The sequence below is a fragment of the Centruroides vittatus genome, unplaced genomic scaffold, assembly GCF_030686945.1.
Source record: "Centruroides vittatus isolate TY-2023 unplaced genomic scaffold, ASM3068694v2 contig_979, whole genome shotgun sequence".
NCBI lineage: Eukaryota > Metazoa > Arthropoda > Arachnida > Scorpiones > Buthidae > Centruroides > Centruroides vittatus.
The window spans coordinates 1,567,303-1,580,873 of record NW_027122650.1 but is presented as its reverse complement, the minus strand read 5'-3'; the positions used below and the strand labels follow the sequence as shown (position 1 = coordinate 1,580,873).

The 13,571-nt window shown below is 28.7% G+C and overlaps 1 protein-coding gene across 4 annotated transcripts in view; it reads left to right on the top strand.

Moving 5' to 3' along the window:
• LOC136985829 (agrin-like) overlaps positions 1–13,571 on the top strand; it is a 65,106-nt gene that overhangs the window by 29,829 nt on the left and 21,706 nt on the right. Inside the window, exons 4-13 of one of the 4 annotated variants that reach the window (XM_067283191.1) lie at positions 2,272–2,508; positions 3,363–3,575; positions 4,865–4,959; positions 8,639–8,753; positions 9,181–9,402; positions 9,471–9,698; positions 9,789–9,971; positions 10,092–10,184; positions 11,917–12,078; positions 12,968–13,114. In XM_067283191.1, the coding sequence (XP_067139292.1) occupies positions 2,272–2,508; positions 3,363–3,575; positions 4,865–4,959; positions 8,639–8,753; positions 9,181–9,402; positions 9,471–9,698; positions 9,789–9,971; positions 10,092–10,184; positions 11,917–12,078; positions 12,968–13,114 (1,695 nt within the window). The remainder of the gene's footprint in view (positions 1–2,271; positions 2,509–3,362; positions 3,576–4,864; positions 4,960–8,638; positions 8,754–9,180; positions 9,403–9,470; positions 9,699–9,788; positions 9,972–10,091; positions 10,185–11,916; positions 12,079–12,967; positions 13,115–13,571) is intronic. The other 3 variants (XM_067283194.1, XM_067283192.1, XM_067283193.1) reach the window with 3 other exon arrangements.

The following is a 13,571-nucleotide window of genomic DNA, read 5'->3' as shown; positions in this document are numbered from 1 at the left end:
GCTACAACAAGATTCTACCCATAATATAACAGAGTTATGACGAACGATCTGTCATTGTTAATATATGGATACGGTTATTTACAAGCTCCTTCACGAATTTCTTAGAAATTTTTGATGAAAAAAATAAAATATACATGTATAGATCTTGTACATCTAAGTAAAAATGCTACAAAATTATCGCTTTAATAATATATATAATAATAATAACGTCACTATATGATAAGAGATAATTTTCAAAATTTACTTTCCCAACCAGTAGAACGCGAACTTTTATTCTCTAATTTATATAATGATAGCATTATAAAGGTTGAGGAGTAATCCGGATACTTAGTTTTTCTTTTATAAATCAGATGTTACCGTAATTAATAATAAATGCATTGTGGAGATAATTGACTTTAATGAAAACATTATACAGTTAACGAGCATAATAAAGAAAAATATAACTTGTATATAGAGATAACTAAACCTTTTGATTATATTTATCTGCGAATTACACTTGAATAATAACTCAAGGGATTAATAGGAAAATGTCTAGTTATTATCAAGCAATCACACTTATCGAAATTATACCTTTAAAATAGTTAATTATAATAATTAACTTAATTGCTTAGTGTTTATATCCAATATATTATCATTTATCTAAGACATTTTATCTTTTAATACATAAAATTATTATGGAAATTCCAGTTATACTAAAAGACGAATTTAACAAATGTTTAATTTATTATCATTGGAAAGACAATTATCACGGTACATTTCGACAAATTTGATTATCGTCAAAGCAAAATCTGATTATCTTCCATTCTTTATTACGCTATTAATTATCTCTCATCGCAGTTATTCTCTCCGATCAATGCCTTAACAAAAGGTAACATTATAAAGATAAACGTTGATTTTTCTTTAAGAAAAATTAACACGTTTATCATACGAAAAAAATGTTTAAATAATACTCTAGAATTATTCGGATGGTTAGAAACTGCCAATTACCCGCTTATTTACATTACTTTCTTCAATTAAACGGACCCATTCAGACATCTGCAGTTGTTAGAATCCTTCTCTTCTAGTCAACATCACGAGAAATATATTGGATTCTTGCCAATATTGAAATCCTGCAACCGACTATCATTAAAAATTATTCGATATTTTAGCTTTAAGTCATATATAAAAATTGTTTTCTGTACCGGTTATACAATATTTAATAGGGCGTTAGATTCAGTTTTACTATCCTTTCACCATCCGAGCATCAGGAGAAGAGATGAGAGAGAGAGAGAAGAGTATAAGAAAAACGAAGGAAACGTAAGCTATTGGGTAATGGATCTAGTCCTCTGGAGATCCTATAGGATTTATTCTCTAGAGAATTCCATCTATTGGTATCGACACACCTTATCTTGCTTCATTCCTCTATTTTCATTTCAGGGATCTTTTCTAACTTTGCCATATCTGTAAAAATTGCTTTGGACTAGCATCTTTCATATATCACCAGGAATCTATTCTTTTGCTTAAACCCCAAGACTTTATTTTACCTGTCATCAGTGACAAGAAGTAAAAAAATCTTTTATCTTATATCTAAAAAATAAAAAAAATATATAAAAATCTTGTAGGAAGATGATGGAAATTTAGGATAAATTTGATATAACTGATTTCACTTTAAAAAAAAGAAAAATAACTTTTGTCAGTAGAGAAAATTTCTCCTTTCATCATCAAAAAATACTCCCCTAGACAAGTCGATTTTTTACAATTCTATAAGTATTTATACACTTTATAAATTTCAAAAAAATTAAATTTTTTTATTTATTTTCCAACGAAGCTAAGATTAATATTTATCTTTAAAAACCCATAATGTATTTTTTATTTTTGCTTTTAATGCAGTTAGCTTGATTTATTTATTATTAAATCGAAGGTTTTAAATATAATAATAACGTTGTATTTGAAATGTAAATTTAACAATCTCCAAGGTGTAAATATTGATTTATTTTTTGATAATTCGTATAGAATTTTTTAAGTTAAATGCAGGAATTTGAATTTATTTTTATTAAATTCGCATGAGAATAATATAAGTAACGAGTATAGCTTGTATAATTTAATTTATTTGACGTAAAAATAATGATTAATTTTTAATTTTCTCATTGCCTATAATTAGAAAATAGTTAGATATATTTATATAAATGATAATATAATTAATTTTTCTTTATTTTTTATATGAAATTCCGCATGTTTTTTGAATGCATCTCACCTCCATATTTTGTAAGAAACGTACTAGCTCTATTTTAGCATTCCGTTTATTGAACCAAGGTGCCAATCCGTGTGAGAATCTGCAATGTGGACCAGGACAAGAATGTGACATAGACAGGTATGGCATTGCCACCTGTCAGTGCCCCGGCGCGTGCGAACCAGTCATGAGACCCGTCTGTGGCACCGATGATAAGACCTACGATAGCCAATGCGAATTGAGAAGACAATCGTGCGTCTTGCAACAACCAGTTTCTATGGATTACAGAGGAGTGTGTGGTAAGTTTTCTGACGTAATAAAATAAAGGTGAGAACGTATGATGACGTATTTTACATATATTCGTTGCCGACCAATGAAGGGTAAATGTAGGAATTTTGAATTTGACGTTTACTTCACTATCTGGAAGAGGAGAGAATTGCCCAGATTTTTCTGACACCGCTTGACTTCTGAATTGCAAATGGCGATACTTCTCTATCCTATTTTGCAAATCGTTGCAATTTATAAGCCGTCTGTATCTACTTTCCGGTTAGTTTCGACTAAACCACAAAAAAATTCTACGAAAAAAAAGAGGATTTTCTTCGGTTTTTAGAAAAATCCAAATCTTCCTGAATATAAAAGAAAGAATATATTTGCGGCTCTACCTCCTAAGATCAGTTATTATTCTCTTTATTCCCTTTATAAGCTGCATCAAAATGTTGATGTCCTATAAATATAACATCGTTTAGAAAGCTTCGTATGCGTAACATATTACTACAAATGTGGCATCATTCAGATAACTTCCGTACACTCTACACATGTAGATCATTCAAGGTAGCTGCATATATGCCACGTATTACTACAGCATCATTCAGATGACTTTGTATGCTCTACACATCATTAAATATTGCATCATTTACGTAATATCATACGATCTAAATACTACACGTGCGGATCATACGCTACAAATTACTAAACAGTGGCATAGATGACTTCTAGAAAGCCAGAGTTGGAAGGGAGAAGAAAAATCTGGTGCAAAAGATATTTTATTATTTAAAACACTCATCGAAGTTAATTATATTAAAATATCTCGTGTTTTATTATGATTAAAATGTGTTACGTCAGTAGAACTGAAGGTAATCTTCAAATTTTCTAGGGGAGGACGGTGCTTGTCAGAAGCACATTTGCGATTTTGGAGCCGTGTGTACACTACAGTCGGGTCGAGCCGAGTGCGAGTGTCCTTCTTGTTCGGAAGAATTTCAACCCGTGTGTGGCACCGATGGCATCTCTTATACTAACGAATGTAAGCTAAGAAAAGAAGCGTGCGAACAAAGAAAGGATATTAAAATTGCTTACAGCGGCTTGTGTAGTAAGTATTTTCTTTAATCATTTTAAATAAAATCCTTTACAAGTAGAGCTGATGCAATCAATTTTCACATTAAAGGTGTTGAATTAGTCGGTGTTGGAGCGTAAAAGGTCTTGCTTTCTTCCATTTTTTTTAATTACTTCTAAAGTAATTTTAAAGAAATTTTTATGATCTTTAATCCCTTTTGGATGTCGTGCACTAGCTCCAAATTGTATCCTTTCAAGATAAAATGTTTGGAAAACAGCTTAACGTTTAAAATTCTGTTAAGGTTTACCTTGGTTTTGCTATTCTTCTAGTGTTCCCAACTCACTTTGCTGATTGACCACCTTTAAAAACTATCAAAAAACACAAAGTTTTACTCATTTTCTCATAAAATTTGCTTTACTTTTTTAACATCCAGCAGCTCGCTCACTTTTTTCCTTTTTTTTTATTTTCTTACTTTTATTATTCTTTTCGGAAATTTATCCCTTAATCCTCTTAAGAATTTTCGGTTTCTGCAGACATCCCCCGACTAACACGTGTTTGTTCGACCACACCCTAGCTCTGTCACGTGTAAAAATGACGTCATTAAGGGGTGGAAAGTCATCGCTCGGTTCAATTAAGGTGAAATGTTGAAGGTGACTCGACCATTTGTCACGCGGAGCAACTCAAATTTAGAAAGTTTTTATCGATTCGATAGCCCAGATACTTAAATTACCTAGTTTAGAGATTCGGAAAATATATATTTATCTAAGTAAAAAACGAAAAAAAAATAAAAACAAATAATCTCACTTTATATTATTATCTCCAACGCATCCCAATGCGAAATCTATAAAAGGAGTTGCATCTAAATCGCTCGAAGAAAGGTGGTAAATGGTAATGGATAGGATGCTTAAAAACTCAAAACTGTTGTTAAGGAAGACGAGGAGTGGGCTCAATATTTAGAAATGTATATCTTTCTTGTCAGCTTCAATATATCCCCGTGTACGTGTATACCTAGTGTAGAACGACGTCGTTAGAGAGAGAACTGTTATCCAAGTGTCACTCAACTTGATATTGGATCCGAGATTTTATGGTCGGTCAATGAACGAGGAGTGTAAGAAAGGGGGGAAGGAACTTAAGAAATCTTTGTTATACTACGAAACTCAAGAGCTATGAATATTCATTAGAAGATACTTTCATCCAAAATGAATATTTATACATTCTCTTTCTCACTTCATTCTTCTTTCTTTACTTATTTTTTTTAAGTTCAAGAATCTTTAAATGTGTTGCTTTCGAACTGTTGAATCTGTATTTAAGTCTTATTTTTACAGGTGGATGTGAAAACAAACACTGCGAATTCTATGCAGTTTGTGAGAGTGGAGGTCATGGAGAAGCCAAGTGTGTTTGTCCTCATTCGTGCATAAAGGTAACGTCTATTAAACTGATCATTAATTCTTTTAAAAAAAGAGCATGAGTTTACTTGCTTCTGAAGCTAGAAAAAGTGGATTTTTTAAGAGAAAAAAAATTATATATATATAAAAGCAACAGACTCATACCAATAATTATAGCAATAAGAAAATAAAGAAGTGGAGAAATGATAGCTATTTCTCCAAAATAGGCTATTTTTGAAGGAAGGTAAAGAGGCTATCAAGAATATAGAGTTATCCATCTCGGAGACAGATTGCTCTACTATTAGTAATGTGGATATCGATCAAAAAATATACAATATTCCGCTGTTTTTTTACCTTAAAAAATATAAAATTACCAAAAATATCGTCAAAGTAATTATCGATTTAAAACGAATTTTTTAGAATTTCTACAATATTTTATATGGCGGAAAATGCGAATTTTCTCCAGCAATTGTATAGAAATACCTTGATAAAATAATAAGATTCTTTTCTTATGCACGGTTTAATATAACGAGATCATTTGAATCCTATTAAATATATAAAATTGTTAAGAAAGATTCAGTTAGAGTAGTTGAATCGAACGAAAAGTACCTTATTCAAGTATAAGATAATTAAATTTATTCATGCGTGTGTAGAATCGAATCCCAATAGGATCCTCTCCTCATTTTTAATATATGCTAGAAAAGTTGTGGCGCGCATCCCTGAAAGTTAGCATCTTAGAATAAAGATAAAAATCGTAATTTTAAAATTCAAAATTTTAAATTTCCAGATGTAGAAAAAGGAATTAACTTTACGAGAGAATTCAAATAAAGATTGTTTTTCTTGTTTACTTATAATTTTTTTCTTGTTTAATCAATGCAAATAGAGAAATAAAAAATAAACAAAGACGGAAAAGCCATTAAATTTAATTAAGGTTAATGAATTTTAGTAAAAATTTGAACTTCTTCATTGAAAATTCTTTCTTAAATTATTTTTAGCCTCAGAATTTTATTGTCAAGAAGTTTTATCAGTATTGAAAGTTGTACTTTTTTGAATTTTTTCAACGTCAAAATGCGCCCTCCTAAATATTATAACATCAAAATTTTACCTTACAGAATTTTTCCAACATTATCTTTAGGAATTTTTCAAATGTAAAAATCTACTTTCCTAAGTTTTATTATATTAAAATTTTACTTTCCTAAACTTTTCCAACGTTAAAATTTTCTCTCCTGGATTTCTACAACGTTAGAAGTGATCTTCCTGAATTTTATCACATTAAAATTTTACTTTCTTGAAGTTTTCAACATTAAAATTCTTTTTCCCTTTGCAAATTTTCCAACCTGATAAATATTGCGTAAGATCAAAGGCATGTTTACGCTTAATCAAACGTCAATTTTTCATTTGCTTAATTTAAATATTTCTTTCAAACGGAATGAAAAGGATATAAAAAAAGGAAAAATAAATAACTGCATTCGATTAAATTTTAAATTATCCTATTGACATTTCTTAAATCCAACACAACCACACTTCAAAATATCGTGTTATATATATATATACTGAATATACGAAAAACATATTTTAAAAGACAATATTTGTAGTTTCTGTTGCATTTAAACAGGAAATACACACCAATGATGCCTAGGAGATATATAAAGATGGATATAAGATCTCCCAATATGCCAATACTGACATATTCAAAGAATATTTTGTGCTCTACTGGATTTTCTACTGTCTCTTCTATATCCTGGACAAAATTGAACTTAGAAAAAATGACTTTGTGAACAATTTTAAAGGGGATTTATATTATTTTCTAAATTAAGAAATAAGATACGTTGAAGAAAGAAATCTTTAAGAAAAAAATGCACTAACTAGTTCACTATATAAATCATCCCTGGATGTGTAATTTCCTTACTTTTCTAGATCAAAGAAATGTTTCATTTTCTTGAAGGTGATTTTTCACAGTAAAATACTTTCTCCTAATAATAATTCTTGGCATACTTAGCATCATAATTGGTTTCGTTCTAAGTCGATCCTTTGCTTAATATCGTTGCGTAAGTAAAGAGTCGCGGAATAAATTTGCAATTTGAGTAAAAAATCAATCATAGAAAGCAACAGAAACAGGAAAAATCTTTTAGAACAGGAAATTATACGTCTTAAGCCAACTTAACGAAAGAGATCAATAGAGATTCTTTTTTTATTTATGTTGTATACTTAAAACTTATTCTATTTAACTAACACAAACAAAAGAAATAATTTTAAATTTCAAAAGAAGGAAGAGGAGGAGGGTAGAGTTTCCATTAAATCAAATTAAAATTAATGAATTTTAATAAAAATAAGATATTTTGTTCTTTTCTCGCGAACTTTTTGAAGTTTTTTAAAAAATAAATTTATTTTTCTAAATTTTTCAACTGCAAAAAACCTACCTTTTGTGAATTTTTTTTTCGATTCAAAATCTTTATACTTTGTCAATTTTTCAACGTTTGAATTTTATTTGTAAAAATCTTTATACTTTGTCAATTTTTTCAACGTTTGAATTTTATTTGTAAAAATCTTATTTTCCAACATCAAATTTACCTTTTATAAATTTTTCTAGCGTCGAAATTTTTTAAAAACGTTTTATAAATTTTATTTTTGTAAGTTTTTTCCCTCGTCAAAAATTTGCATTTTCTAATTTTTCCAACATCAAAATCTTATCTTTATAAAATTTATCTTCTCCTTTTTATAATAGAAAATTCGAATTCTTAAATTTTTTCAAAGTAAAAATTCCATTTTTTACAAATTTTATTTTCGTAAAATTTTCCAACATCAAAATTAATAATATAATATATTTTTTTTCTGATTTTTTCAACTTTAAAATTGTATTCTTGTATACTTTTCTAGGATCAAAATTCTATTTTTACGAATTTAATTTTTCTGTAAATTTTCCTACAAAACTGACGTTGATAAAGAAAAAATTTTCCAGCATCACTTCTTCATATCCAACATCAATTTTTCATTTATTTAATTCAAGTTTTCTATCATCTTTAATGAAAATAATGGAAGGAAAAAACACATTACACTCGATTAAATTTTTAAAAAAATTTCAAACTTAATCATTTCATACTTAAATAAATTATGTAGATAGATGTATAACATACAAAGCATACGTAATTAATACCTTTGAAAAGTAATTATTTAAACTTAATTTATTATAAGCCATAGTAACAACATCAAGCGATTAAGAACATTGGCATTTGTAATGAAAGCATTGGAGTGATGTAGAGGAAATAGCTTTTACTATATTTAACTCCGCTTTCATTTAAACGTATAATTATATATTGTAGTGGAATATAAATTGCCTTGTAGTAAATGTACGTAAAAATAGGGTTTTTTTGGATTCTATAATATAAAATTTTAGGTTTTTTTTAGATGTAAATATACAGTCGGATATACTGATTTAGCTTTCACTCCATATTCTTCCTTCCAGCTAAGAATTTTACTAAACCGCATATAGAATATAAATTGAATTAAGTTTAAAAGGAATTTTAAACTTGATTTTTTTTATTTTAATTATTTCTTTTGTTTTTTTAAAGTTAAGAATTTATGAATCTATCGATTTTATTTGAAGTTGCACGCGTTTTCATTAGTTTAATGCAATTGTTCCGTGTAGAAATCAGGTTTATTTCGCTTGGAAATAAGAATATTTTTATGTATTTTTGGTAAAATTTAATGTTTCAGGTAGAATCACACGTCTGTGGAACTGATGGTGTGACTTACAATAGTGAATGCGAAATGAGGGTTTCTGCTTGCAAAAAGAAACAATATGTCATGGTAGCTTCCAAGGGAGTTTGCGGTAAAAATCGTTATTTTAGTTAATTTTTAATTACAAAATATTATTAAAATATTTTAATAAAAATATCTCTTTTACGTCTAGACTGTTTCTCGTATCACCAGATGATGCTACTCGTTAATTAAGTTATTTAAAAATATTCTAACGAGAGTTGACTTATAATTAACTTTAAGCATTAATAAAATTATTTATAATAGATTAAGTTTCGTATAAATAAAACATTTATCTATAATGTTTATAATAATTTTTTTAAGTTATCGTTTTATTAAATAAAGATTCATAATTTATGATATTTATTAATTTGTTTAAATGCTTCTAAATTGATTTAACCTTAGAAAATTATATTAAATTTTTAACGCTAAAATATCTATTTATTAATGTAAAATATTTTTAAAAATTTGATATATTTTAAGCATTTTTCTCTACTTAGACTTATGTTTAAATGTCCATTGTAAATACGGTGCCAGATGCGAAAATGGCCACTGCATATGTCCTACTGAATGCCCAAATTCCTACGAACCAGTCTGTGCCAACGATAGCACCACATACAACAACGAATGCGAAATGAAACGCGCATCTTGCCAAATAACTCAGGAACTCACTGCCCTATTCTATGGAGAATGCGAAGATGCCAGAGAAACGGATGTAGACAGTAAGAATTATTCTATATAACTTATTGAATTATAGCTTCACGTAGAAATAAATCTTAAAATTTTATAGTTTTAGGTCCTTCTAGCCAGAAATGTGATAAGGTTTGTCAGTTTGGAGGACTATGTGATTACGATTCGGATGGTCTGCCATACTGTGCTTGTCATTTCCAATGCCCTTCTTTGAGAGAACCTATCTGTGGTTCTGATGGAAGATTGTATGACAACGACTGCAAACTAAGAGAGGAAGCCTGTAGACAACAGCACAAGATAATCCTTGTTTCCTTAGAAAAATGCGGAGGTAAGAATTTCGGCGATGTTCGTGTGACAAGATCTTTTTTTTGTGAGATTCGTTGACAATAGGTGTGCTTTTGCCATGTACTGTGTCAAGGTGACCACAAGGAATATTGTATCTGTGCAGACGTCTTGACTGTGCCTTGCGAAGGAGAACCTCCTCTTGTTGATCCTCTAACTGGTAAAGAGTATTACTGTGGAGACGGTCCTGGCGGTAAAAGATGTCCTCCTAATAGTTTTTGTCACAAATCAGCAAATTTCGCGACCTGCTGCAGGGAAAGTAAATATAAATGTTTAATTTTTTTAAAAATTCACACGATTAGAGTAAATATTAAAAATTAACGAAAGAAAATTTGTTTTTAAAGTCATGTTTTAACTATAAATTTATTTTTATTTTCAGTAATTTCGATAGAAAATTGTGCAGAAACGACTTACGGCTGTTGTCCTGATGGAAAAACTATAGCTCAAGGTCTTCAAAATGCTGGTTGTCCTAGTAAGTTCGCTTGTAGATGATAGAAACTTAATTACAAGTCTATTTTAAGAGGAAAAGATAATAATTACAATAATCGTTAATCATAGTTTAGTATATAAATCATATACTGTGTATGATTTATGATTATGATATATAATTAACAAGTAGCCATAAATTATATATCACAAATCATAAATTTTATTTGTATAATTTATGTCGTATCCATTTAACACATATATGTAACTGTAATATAGACTAAACTTTATTTTTAGCGTCAGAGACGTTAGTAACATTTCCGATGCAAGGATCTCGGCTTCTCCTCCTAACAGCAGTTCGAAAGGAGAAGCAACATTTACAGGGGGAAACGGCATGTCTTTAACATTTAGAAGCAATCTAGAAAATTAATTTCTTAATAATTTAATAATGTAGTAATTAGTATTGAAGAATCTTTCTACCACGTTTAATAAATAACCACTAGAGACGAGATATAGAGAAGAATCAATCAATCGATTGCCCGTATACAAAGAAAATGTAAATTGTTCTGGTTCCGTCAGAAATATTGATAAAAATTCGAAATTTAATAAAATATAAATCCTTGATATTTCCTAATATTAAACGTAAGATTTACAATTAAAATTTTATTTTATAAAATACTTATTATTCTTGATTAAGTTGATGTAAAAAGTCTTCCTTTCCTTATTAAAAAAATGTAAGTTCTGTCAGTTAACAAACACAGTCAATTTTGATTAATTATAAAAGTAATTATCTTCAGCTTCTTATTCTTCTACATTTCAAAAGAAAAGCCGCAAGTTTAATATTAATATTTTATATTATCTTCACAACAGGTGTTTTGACTTTTTTCTTAAAAAAAAAATCGTTCGCATCTAACAAAACCAGGTTTTGATAATAATCTTTATTCTCAAATCACAGCAAAAGTCTCTAGAGGAAAAAAATATAGTTGAAGAGCAGCTAGAATTATTTATTTTAAGCTGCAACTTAACTTATTTTTTTTAAAGAATAAATCATCGTTTTTTAAAGATTTTCTAATTTAGTTGATAGAAAAATTAATTTTTTTACTCATTAAATCGTAGAAGGGAATGGTTACTACTTAACTATAATTAATTTTACGAGTTTCATTACAGATATCACATACATTAAAGTAGTTTAGCCAATAAAACGATTCATAACGTAGAAGACTCCTTGATCGATTAATATCCGAATGGATTTCTACCATGGAATGTCACGTATTTGACAAAATAAGAATATGGCAAATATTGATTCAGTTGTTAGCAGTAAGAAAATTTTAAATTTAAATTTGCAGATGACAGTTATGTTAATCTTATAAAATCGAGAGTAGATATTAAAATTATTATCCTAAATCTAAAATTAAACTAAGGTTCTTCAACTGTTTAAAAATATTAAAAAATACATTTCTGAATTAAACTTTTGTTTAAAAATATATATTGATTAAACATTCTCCTAACCATAAACTAGAGAATATAATTAAAATATGGAGGAGGGAAAGTAATAAAAAGATGTCTGTTCAGTTACTTTTCCAATAACCAATATTGATCGAAAGGAATGCCGGAACTCTTGTAACTTGTTTCTGATTAATCAAACAATTCTTAATCTAAATCAATACAATTCTTTTTATAATCAATGATAAGAAAATAAAAAAAAATTTTTTTTGATGATTCAAGTAATAAAATTAAGATATTTATATCCTAGATAATTATTGATCTAATCATTTTAGGTATATGTAATTGCAACAGGCTGGGTTCTTACGATCAAAGTTGTGATCCTGTAACTAAACAATGCCCTTGCAAACCAGGAGTGGGTGGTCTTCGTTGTGATAGATGCGAGCCTGGATTTTGGGGTCTTCATAAGATTGCAGAAGGAAGCACAGGATGCATTCGTGAGTTGGAGATTCTTCTTTTATCACTTATTAGAAAAATAGCAAGAAAAAATGTAATTCATCTCGCGTGTCACGACACGACATCTAATTACAATCTTCTCCAAACTTGCTTTTTTTTATTCTCTGTATCCTCCTCCTTTTTGTGAATTTATTTTTCGAGTAGTCTTGATTAATAAAACCAAAGACATCTTAATTTTATGTTTAGTATTTACAAAAACTGTATAAATGATAATTAATGCCGTCTTACAACAATAATTTTAAAATATAAGCTCGTATAGTAATTAAACTGAATTATAACGTTATTAGTGTCAACGACTCTTATTAATCTTTCTTTAATTAAGAATTTATGATTGGATAACATTAAATATTATTCAAAACTTCAAATAATACTAATTAATGAATAATTATCGTTACGTAGTCGTTTAGCTTTATATAGTCGATGGATAATTTGGGGTGGGAAGTTGGGATGAAGGAATAAACGATACACATAAAGTACATATAAATGCATCACTCCTCCGGCATCCTCGTCATCTCGAAAACACGATTATAAATTTAAATTTAAATTTGTGATATAAATAATAGATAAGTAACAAATTAAACGAATCGTTACGTTGGAAATAGGTTGAAAAAATTTCCTTATCGATCTATAAATGGGATCAATAGTAAATGCATCATTCGAATAGGAATCATAGGTTAGTTTAGTTTTTATCTGTCATTTTCTCTAATGCTCTTTCATCTGCCATACAAACGAGACTTTCTATTAGATTCTCGTTAGCAGGCGGTTTCATCCCCCTTAATTCCAACTAAATTATACTTTGTAATTAGTGCAACCATCTTTACTTTTCATTCGATTTTTTAATTGTACATTTTTTACATTCTTTTTTGATAGCTTGCGAGTGCAGCCTCGATGGATCTGTCAGAGACGACTGCGAACAGATGACAGGAAGGTGTGTCTGTAAACACGGTATACAAGGCATGAAGTGTGACGTGTGTCCATTTAAAGAAACAGTACTAGGTCCCGAAGGATGCTCGGATGGTATAGTGATAACTACTTTCTTACTATTATAAAAATAACTATTGTATAGTACAATATATAAGGATTTGTAAAGTATTTTTATATATTTCGCTTGAAATCCTATTTTGAGATGATGGTTTCAACTTTATATATATATATATATTTATATAAAGTTGTATGTAAGATGAGATAAGAAGATTTTGCCATCTCACCTTAAGTAACTGCATCATAAAATTTTCAATTTAAAAAAAGCGTAGAAAAAAGGTCCAAATTGATACATTCCTTTCAAAAAAATGTGTATAAAGTGTGAATAAATTTACATAAAAATTCAAAAAATACGCATTTATATTTAACATTAAACTTTTGATACTTATATACTTTAAACATATTTTCAAAAAAGACCAAAAGAAGAAAAATTGAAGCCAGTTTTTGACTTCTAAAAAAAACCATCTGCAGAGGAAGAAGTTAGATTATTTTT